Genomic DNA, 10027 nt, shown 5'->3' with positions numbered 1-10027 from the left:
CCACATCCGAGCAGCCAGGCTCACCGGCCTCCTGCCCTTTCACACCTCCCAGCAGATTCTGCCCCCTCTTCCTGGGGACCTAGAGCTCATCACTGTGACTTTAAGGACAGCAGAGCTGGGGTAGAGGCCATGCTGCCCAGCCTCCTGTGTGACCCTGCCAGGCCCCCCTCCCGTCTGTGAGATGGAGTGAGGACGCCCCTTCTCGGGCTGCCATGTGGACCCGGGAGGCCACAGCGATGTGGGACCCCACTCCCTAAATGGGCTGGACCGTGCTGGGATGTGCCACACACAGCAAGCCAGGAGAAAGGCTCCATAACCGCGTTGAACCCGGCGCTCACTTTCACAATCACCCTCCTCTGGTCTCCTGGCCTGGGCTCACCATCTCCTGCCCCAGCCAGCGGAGGGAGGAAGCAGAGCCGAACTAGAACTAGCGCAGACACGGGTCGGGGTGGGCGGAGGAGCTAGGAGCCTGGTGGCTTGGCTCCTGCAGGCCTGAGTCAGCGGGCGGCGGGCGGGGCGGGGCCAGTCCTCACATGCTACGAGGACATGGTGTAGGAATGTTCCCCGCCCAGACCCAGGCCCTGCCTACCCGTCCCAGCTCCTGCTCTGTGGGCACAGCTCAGATCAAGCCTCAGAGATGGCAGATGCCTGGAGCCTTATGGGGCACTCGGCCAGGAACCTTCAGGGATTGGCCCAGGCTAGGCAGGGCTGGGCCAGTGCCTGCCAGTCCTGAGTGCCAGCCGGGGCAGCCCTGCCCTGGTGGCTAACGTGGCCTCGGGCTTCCTGTCTGTGCACTAGGGTTGGACTTGGTGGAGTCGCCTGGTCTGCGCCTACCCAGGCCTCCCCAGGCACCTGTGATGGGCTCTGCTCCCCTCGGGGTACACCTGTCACTGAAAAGCCATCCCAAGTCTCCACCAGGCTGGGCTGGGGCCCTGGGAGGTGACACAGTGCAGTCCAGGTGTGGCCACACTCTCTCTGCGGCTGTGTGCACGAGTGTGTGTCACTGTGTAAGGCTGGAACGGCGTGTGCAGAGCTGTGGGCACGGCCGAGGACTTGTGCGGGTGTGTGGCTGTGTGTACTGGCGTGGTGTGAGTGTGCATGCGTGGCTGCACACTGCGGCCTGTGTGCCCGAGGGCAGGCTGCACGCCTGCCTGAGGCTTTCTGAGACTGAATGACTGTCTGGGACAATAGCCACGCGGACGTTGTGGGACTGTCCCGGGGTGTTGAGGGCAGCATTGAGCTGGACCCCAGGGCAACCTGCCTCTCCCAGGCCTGGCCAGGCTCCAGTGGGTGACACAGCCATGCACGGGGACTCCCAGTCCGCCTGTGCGCAGGGGGTGACAAGAGGCAGTGTCCGAGGTTGGCCTCCACCCCAGCCCCCACTTGTGCCACAAAGCAAGCTCCTTGTCCCAGGCTGGGCCAAGAGTGGGGATCAGGGGTCCCCCACCCCCCTTGCCAGGTCCTAGTAGCTGCCCAGGGCAGAAAGAGAGGCCTTGTTGTCCATCCCTCAGCGAAGGGAGGGAGGAGCAAGGCAGCTGGCCCAGCTCAGTCTGTAGCATCAGCCTGGCATGCCAGAGGCCATACTGCAGGCCTGCCACTGCCAGGGTGCCCCCTGGCCCAGCTCAGTCTGTAGCATCAGCCTGGCGTGCCAGAGGCCATCCCGCAGGCCTGCCACTACCAGGGTGCCCTAACAGGTCGGGCCACTGCCGAGAGAGGCTCTGCCGGTCCCCAGCAGCCCCCGATTTCCCAACACTCTCATGCACGCAGTGATAGGAAGAAAAAACCAGAGAGGGGCCGGGACAGCCTCACCCTCACAGCACATCTGCCAGCCTGGAGCCCTGAGGACGCCTGCGCAGGCCTGGGCCATCCTAAAACCCCACTTGATTCTTCTCCTAGGCCCAAGCCCCTTCTGAGAAAAGTGTCACACTGATGGCCTTGGCTCAGGGGTGGGGGAGCGTGGAGGTGGCCCCGTCACCAGGGGACATAGGGAGATGCTCCTCCAGGGCAGGGAGCAGTAATGGGACACCATGGGAAAGAGGAGCATTCCCGGCAGCCCTGTAACCTTGGGAAGGAGACCCCCTGTCCATCCCACACCCAGGACACCCCGCAGAAGGCCGCGGGGCGGTCAGAGCTGAGGGGATGGGGGTGGGAAGCTCCTCAGATGGTTTGGAAAATGCAGGAAGGACAGGGAGGGGAAATTCCTCAGAAAGTCCCAGATCTGACCTAATTTTGACTCAGGGCCAGAGGGACCCATTCCAGAAGTTCCTCTGAGGACTCTGCCCTCACCAGGAGCCCTGCCCGCCCCCTCCCCAGCACACCTGCTATACTTCCTCGTCCCCTGGCCGCAAGCTCCCTCCCCAAGCCCCCATGGCCTCCGAGATGCCTGGCCCCAACCAGCACTCTTCTGTAGAGGCATGGGTCCCCCATCTCCTCCACGGGACACTCCCAAGGGCACATTTCCCACATGAAGCCATCACAGGGCTGGGCACCCAGGACTGCTCGTGAAGGACACAGCTGTCTGCCCTCCCTGTGGGTGGGGAGAGGAGCCACCGGCCTCCAGGGCTGTCCTAGGCACAGGCTCCTGCGCCATCCTGACAGCCCTCAGTCCTGACCTCCGAGGGAGCAGGCCAGCAGAGGCCCTGCCGGCCGGCCACTTTCCAGGGACGGGAGGGTGAAGTGTGCACAGGGGGTGTCCGGCGGGGTTCAGCTTTTTAGGTTCTGCGGTAAATTCTGTGCAGGTCCGGGGCTCCCCAGTCAGGTTCTGGCCTTCTCTCACCCTCCAGGGCCCCAACAGAGTCGGACCAGGTCGTCTTCATTGTAAAAGGTTTATCGACAAGAAAGAAAGAGAAAAGATTCAAGCAGCAACAGCCAGGAGCAGACTGCAACCTCCTGGGGTGTGGGTTAGGGGGACAGAGGGTCAGCTCCCCCAGCACACCGTGGGGCCACCCCTGGGCCAGGGGAGGAGGCCTCAGCGGAGAATGTAAACAGGTTGGAGCCAGCACATCTGCATCACAGGGAGGTCGGGGAGGGTGGGCAGCCCCATCTTTCTCTCCTTAGGTTCCTCAAGTAACTGGAAGCCCCAAGGCCAGTGCCCTGGAGTTACTGCTAGGAAACTAAACATCTGCTGACTTTTATGGCCCCTAACCAGGAGAGAGCTCGGTGGAGAGGGTCAGGCCTGACAGGAGCTGACAGGAGGGAGTTGGCCTGCAGCCCCTCCTGCAGGGACAGGGCTGGGGCAGGGAAAGCCGGAAAGTCGCAAACGGGTGAGCAGGGAGGGCTCCCTGCTACCCCACACAGGCCATGAGCCCCAGGGAGGGCTCCAGGCTTGCTTGGGGAAGGCGGAGAGCGAAGTGGGGTGCTTCCACCTCCATGCCTTTGCCCATGCCATTCCTCTCCCCAAATGTTCTCCCCGTCTGCCTGGCAGCTCCTGGCCAGCCGACGCACTGCTCTGTGGAGTCCTCCCTGGCCAGCAAAGAGCCTTGGGAGGCCCTCTTCAGCCACCCACGCCACTGCACCCCTTCGTCAGCTCTCGCGTCTGCCCCTCCTCGCCCGGGGCTCCTCCACCGCACCCAGGGGGGCCTGGGGCTGCAGGCTCTGCACGAGCAGAGGGATGGTGGCCGAGGGCAACACTCCAGGTCTCAGGAGGCTCGGACCCTGGCCCAGCCTCATGTGACCAACCAGCAGCCTGGACCTTGGTCTGGAGGGTTCCCAGCTCCATTCTCACACTGGCCGTGCCCCGCCTTTAGGAGTAAGGGCCTCCCTGGGGGCCCCGCGCCTCCTCCCAGCCACTGGGGCTCCAGGGAGTCTGTCTGGGAGGGCCCGTGGGCCCGGGCAGGAAGCGTGCTCAGAGGCCATCGTACATGCGCAGGGCCCTCTCCAGCTGCTGGGCCACCCGCTGGTAGAAGAGGATCTGCTGGCGCAGGTAGTTCTGCATCATGTGCTTGAAGTCGAGCTCGCGGCGCTGGTGGAAGTGGTTCATCTCGGCCTGCAGGGCGAAGCCCACCACGCGGCAGCGCCTGCGGATCCCGTCGGCCTCGTCCTGCGCCATGCGGCCCTCGTCGCTCATGCGCTGGCTCTCCTTCACCTTGGCGAAGGCGCCTGGCACGGACAGAGCAGAGGGCAGGCGGTCAGGGCTTGGGCCTCCTCTGTCCACTCCCCGTGCCATCCCCCGGCCCTGCCAGGGCAGGCGACACCCTCAGCGGCTTGACTCAGACCTCACTCCTGAGCTCCAGGCGCAGACCTGGAGCCTCCACCTCATGTCCCCAGACCTCACCTCCACACACCACAAACCAGACACACGATCTTCCCTCCATACCTCGGCCCACACCTCCTCACACTGCTGGCCGGTAGCATTCATTCCCAGGATGGGGCTGTTCCGCAGGCCTCACCGCTCAGGCCAGCTCCTCATTCAGTTCAGACATCACCTCCTCCAGGAAGCCTCCGCTGCACCACACTGTGTTCGGTGCCTCCCAGTGCTCCTCCCCAGTGCTTCCCTGGCTTCCCTCTAACATGGTTGTTTGCGTTCTGCTTTTAAATTCACAATAGTGTGTGTGTGAAAAGCAATAGGCACGGTCCGCAAGGTCTGCTCTCACTCCGAACCTTCCTCCTGTGCTCCAGCCCATCGGCTCTTGGGCTCTGGCGTGTCTGGAGCGTCTCAGGCTGACCAGGCCAGGGACACGGCTAGCACTCACCATGCGGGTCGGCTTCTCCGAGCCACACCCTGGAGCCCACCCTATTGCCTCTGAGCATCCTGTGGTTTCTCTGACCGTCTCCCCAGGGCCATGTGCGTCGCTGGCACCCCAAACGAGACCCCACCAGGCAGATCCTGAAACAAGTCTCCTGAAGGAATGCCCCTCATGGATGGCTACAGCCCCCACCAACTCTGTCCCCGTGGCCCCGGCCCCCAAGGTCCCCTGCATCCCTGTGCACCACGGGCACACGACCACACAGCCATACAACCACTCTGACCTGTGTTGGTGTCTCCCGCTCTGGCTCTCCCCACCTTCCACCCCTGCCTGCTGGGGCCCCATCAATAATTCAGGCCCCTGCTCAGGTGCCTTTTCCACAAAGGAGCCCCAGGCAGCCGCCCCACCTTACCCCTCCCCCTGGCTCCCTGCAGCTTCCAAGGCCACCTGGTATGTCTCCCACATAGGGCCCTGCTCCTCCTTACCCCAGCCCTCAGGGGACTAGAAGAGGCTGTTCTAATAACCAGGTGACAGATGGGGGCCCAGGACTAACCTGAGCGGGTAAGGGCTTCTATTGAGAGGAATGCGGGTTGAATGGACAAGCAAAGGTGAATGCATTTCAGTTCTGAGTTAAAAGGCACTTGGGGGCCAGCCAGTGATATGGCAGTTGAAGTGACAGGGTCCCAAATGGCCCAGCCCTGACAGCTTGAAAAACACGCCAGGTATGTGTGCATGCGTGCTCAAAATCCCGAGAAGAGGGAGAAATGGAGGAGACGGGATTGCGGCATGACCATTTCCCATGGGGGCAGTTGCCTTCCTTCTCTCCCTTTTTCTCTCCAAAGAGCATACATGCACTGTGGCAAGAACTTTTTTTTTTCTTTTTTGGGGGAGAGGTTTTTGCTATAGGACGTGTGTGCTCATCGGAAAGACAGAGAGACAGAAAGCGAGAAATCACCCCCGGGGGAATGGCCACGCTGCAATCCCTTCTCCTCCATTCTCCTCTCGGGATCTTGAGCACGCACGCAGGCCTGGCATGAGTTTAAGTGGCCGGGTCCAGGACTCGAACCATGGTCAACTACGTGGAAGTCCAGCAATGTAACTGCTACGCTATTTGCTGGTCCCCTGAGGCAAAATTGTTTAAAATTTAAAAAAAAATTAAATAAAAGGTACCTGACTGCCTTTGAGTCAGTGGGGACGTTGCTGGAGAGAGGCAGTCTGCCCAGGCACGGCACCCAGTCCACAAGTGGCCATGATGGCTCCACTGCGCAAGGCAGGGGAAGGCGGGGAGGGCTCCGAAAGCCTCCGCCACACACACACTGCACACGGGTGACCACGAGTTCCCACTTTCTCTGAGGAGGGCCTCTTTACTCTCACTCCTGTTGTCCAAGGCATTCAAGATGGAGACCAGCAGGTGGTATAGACATTAAGGCACTGCGCCCTACATAGCCAACTCCAGGGTTCAAGCCCCAAGGCAGTCAAAATGCCTCTACTGAGACTTGCTGTAGTCTACACGCTGGATGTCACTCTAGGTGCCTCCAGAAGGGTAGTGCCGTAGCTGGCAGGTGCCTGCCGCCCGGCCCAGAGAGGCGTTTCTGCAGCTGGGCTCAAGCCTGGAGAGTCCTTGGCCCCCGAAAGACACAGGCAGTCCCAGCTCCCAGCTAGCTTCACTCTTTCAGCACCTTCCTGCCTCTGCTCTGTCCCAATGGCTCGGCCCTGGGCAGCAGGAGAGGAGCAGCCAATGCCCCGGTGGGTCCTAGCGAGCGACTTCCAAGCTGGAGAGGCCCTAGAGGCCCTAGGACAGCGTGGAGGGAAGGAGGCCCTGAGAGGCAGGTCTGCCCAGGGGCTCTCAGTCTCCTTCCTGGTTCTCCACAGCCGGGTGTGGGTACCACCTCTGGGAGCTCAGGGGGTCCTCCAGTGTGGGAGGCTGTGCACCAACGAATATTGTGGGTTTCTCAGAGAGCAAACAATTACACAATGACAAAGGCCATGATTGGCTCCCCTTCAAAACCTCGCCTTCAAAACCATATTCTGGTTGGCCACTAGAATCCCTCAGATTTGCATATCCGATACTTCATGATTGGTCCACAAAAGCAAATCATAACTTACCTTTTACAATCCTTCATTTAACCAATCACTGCCCACCAACATGTATATAATCACAATCTCTGGCCCACAATTGCCAGACGACCTTGAAGACCCTAAAGAGCTGTGACATCGCGTCATTTCTGGACGACCCTGAAGAGTTGTAACACTGTGTCATCTCCATGCTGCCCACAATAAACTGAAGACCCTGAAAAATTGTGGCACCGTGTCGTCTCCAGTCGTCTCCGTGTTGTAACACTGCATCGTTCTTCCCGTCTCTCACTCCTTCCCTCAGGAAACCTGTTCGACTGTCCCCCGGGTCAGGACACTCCAGGCCTACCTGGGAGGCCCCAGACAGTGGACACACAGTCAAGAAGGCCCCGAGGGGAGGGCAGGACCATAAGAAGAAAGGCAGACAATGGCAAGACGAATAACCGAGTCAGGCCTACCTAAAGGGGACAGGCTGACTGAGTGGAGACAGGCAGAGTGCAGTGGGGGGTCTACACTTGGGTTTTCTGCCTTGGAGGCAGGGAAGGCCCCTTTTGCAGATGAGGAACCTCAGGCCCAGAGCAGAAATGAAGCTACTGCAATAGCTCAGAGACCCATTGGGCAGGGCCAGGGATGGGGTGAAGGCTGCAGGGGTTGGGGAGGCAGAGCCCCATACTGCTCTCCATCAGCTGTCCACCCGCGACTCAGTTCCGGGGCCAGGACCCACTGACAGGCTGGAAACCGGGGCTCAGACCTGTCCAGCTTCCTCTCTACATTCCACTTAGGGCTCAGTCTGGCCGTTGAGGACCCGGGGGCTCCTGCCTTGACAGTCCTCCCATATGCTGGTCCAGGAATGGAGGAAGGAGGGCCGGAGCCCACCAGCCGCACAGCCCCAGGGGCCGGGCATAGTCCCTACGCTCCCACCTCTTGGGGACCTCAGAAGGTCTGAGTCCCAGTCCCACCTGTGTGACCTCTAGCCAGCCACAGCTCTCTGCAGGTCTCACTGTCAAATGGGACAGGGCACACGACGACTATATGGTATGGTGTTTTAGAGCTTCCACATCTGGAAATGGGACTACTGGATCACCCTGAGGTGGTTTAAAGGAGTAGAGGGGTCTTCACAAAGTTCATGGAAATATGCATGATGGAAAAACTATACATGGGTTTCATAATTTTTTTTCTTTTTTTTGGGAGAGGTATTTTTTTGCTATAGGGTGCGTGTGCTCACCAGAAAGACAGAGAGAGACAGAGACAGAAAGCGAGAAATCACCCCCAGTGGGATAGGCCACGCCACAATCCCTTCTCCTCCATTCTCCTCTCTGGATCTTGGGCACGCACGCACACGCGCCCGGTGTGAGTTTAAGCCACCGGGTCCAGGACTCAAATCGCGGTCGACTACGTGGGAATCCAGCGACAAAGCCATTACGCTAACTGCTGGTCCTGGTTTCATAATTTTTTATGCCAAAATAAACTAGTACTTTAATTCCGTTTTCCCATGAACTTTTTTTTTTTTTCTTAATTTGCCAGAGGGTGCACACACTCACCTTGCCAGAGAAAGACACAGAGAGAGAGGGAAAGTGAGAAGCACCCCCCGTGGGGGACGACAACGCGATGACTCCTTCTCCTCTATATCTCCCTCCTCTCACTTTGAGCACGCACGCACATGTGCCTGGCGTGTCTCTCAAGCCAACTGATTCAGGACTCGAACTGCACCGTCGGCCACGTGGGATCTGGCCGCCTTAGCCACCGGGCTCCCGACTGCCTTCTGCGAACCCTGGGAAGTCCCGCCGTATGAATACAGCAGAGGCCCGCGTCGGACACACAGAAGGGAGCTGCGGTGCACCAACTATTTTCCTTTCTCCTTCCCCTTCTCTTCCGTGACCCCAGAAGTCACATGCCAAGAGGGAGGGAGAGAGCAAGCACCCTCCATCGGGGCAAGGTCAAGCCGCAATCCTTCTGCCTTCGATTCTCCATCCTGTCAAGATCCTGGGCACATGCATGCCCAGCATGTTCTTCAGGCCAACAGGACTGGGACCCCACACCCTGGTGGCCCGTGTGGGATCCGGCTTCCCCTGCGGTGTCTAACCACTGCACCCCAGGGCCAGCCTGCTCTTCTATCCATGAGCTCACAGCAGGTCCCAGCCAGAGGTGGCTCAAGACAGTGTAATTCTCTTGGCTTATGGAAGCTTAGGAGGGGTGAGGGAGAGTTAGTTAGGTGAGGGCTCTGTCCCCAAACAAGAGCTTGTCCCTGTGTGGGCCACTGTGCTGGGAGCTCCGTGGTCTCCCCACAGACACTCTGCAGTCCTGGGCCTGCACCAGTCCCCTGAGGAGGCCACCTGAGTCCGTGCAAGGGCACCCAAGCCCCAGTCCTGGCTATCTCCCTAGGGGTCCCTTCCCCCACCCAGCGGGCAGAGACACACCCGAGCTCTGTTCCTGCCCTGCCGGTCACTGGCGTTACAGCACCTCGCCTGGAGAGCAGAGGTGATCGCAGCGCCCCTGGCTTGTGACGAACCCAGGGACGGCCCAGCCCTGGCCCCTCTCTGGTGGGGAACCCTGACAGCCCTTCTACCTCTGTTATTGTCCCAAGATACCCATGTCCAGGGCCCCCTTCCATCCTCCAAATGCCAATTCTATGGTTGCCATGCTCTCGGGGGGCCCCTGAATGGACTCCAGGGACGTGGCCAGTGGACGGGGCAGGCTGTGAGCCTCGGCTCAGCTCCAGCCAGGCCCCGCATCCCACGTTACTGACGTGGAGACTGAGGGGAGAAACCCCCAGGTCACCTTGAGGCAAAGTCTGTCCGAATCACGGCCCCTGCCTGGGCCTCTGGCTTCCGCCCTCTACTCTCTCCCACATACCCACTGTCCGCTCAGAGTCCTGACGGACGGGACAGAACCTCCTGGACCCGGGGCCCAGCTGTCTTGCTGCGTCCCCTACAGAGCCAGCACAGGACCCCTCAGGCTGTGGGCCCCAAATCTGTATCGGTAAGAATCTAACCCCCTCCCTAACTCACCCCGACCACTGGCCTGGAAGGGCAGAACCGCGAGCGAGCCCGAGGGAGCTTGGCCTAGCAGGGAGGGGTGCCCCAGGGGTGCTCGGGACAGAAGGTGGTCCAGCCTCTGCTTCAGGATGAACGTGCCAGCCCTGGGGAACGTGGCAGACTCAGAAACTTCTCAGTGGGAAGCTCAGAAATGGCCCCTCAGCAGCCTCCCTGCGCAGGGTCAGAAAGGCCAGCCTGGCTTCACTTGAACTCAGGCTCGCCCTGAAGCAGCCC

The 10027-nt window shown here is 60.4% G+C and overlaps 1 protein-coding gene across 1 annotated transcript in view; it reads right to left on the bottom strand.

The window, feature by feature from the left end:
- Nucleotides 1–2811: 2811 nt before the first annotated feature.
- The window catches only part of SNX33 (sorting nexin 33), a gene marked incomplete at its 5' end in the record, with an annotated part of 10613 nt that continues 3397 nt past the window's right edge, over nucleotides 2812–10027 (bottom strand). Inside the window, 1 exon segment of the mRNA XM_014584975.1 lies at nucleotides 2812–4098. Coding sequence (XP_014440461.1) covers nucleotides 3845–4098 — 254 coding nt within the window.

Source organism: Tupaia chinensis, unplaced genomic scaffold, assembly GCF_000334495.1.
Source record: "Tupaia chinensis unplaced genomic scaffold, TupChi_1.0 Scaffold000078_1, whole genome shotgun sequence".
Lineage (NCBI taxonomy): Eukaryota > Metazoa > Chordata > Mammalia > Scandentia > Tupaiidae > Tupaia > Tupaia belangeri.
This window is presented reverse-complemented; position numbering and strand designations above follow the sequence as displayed.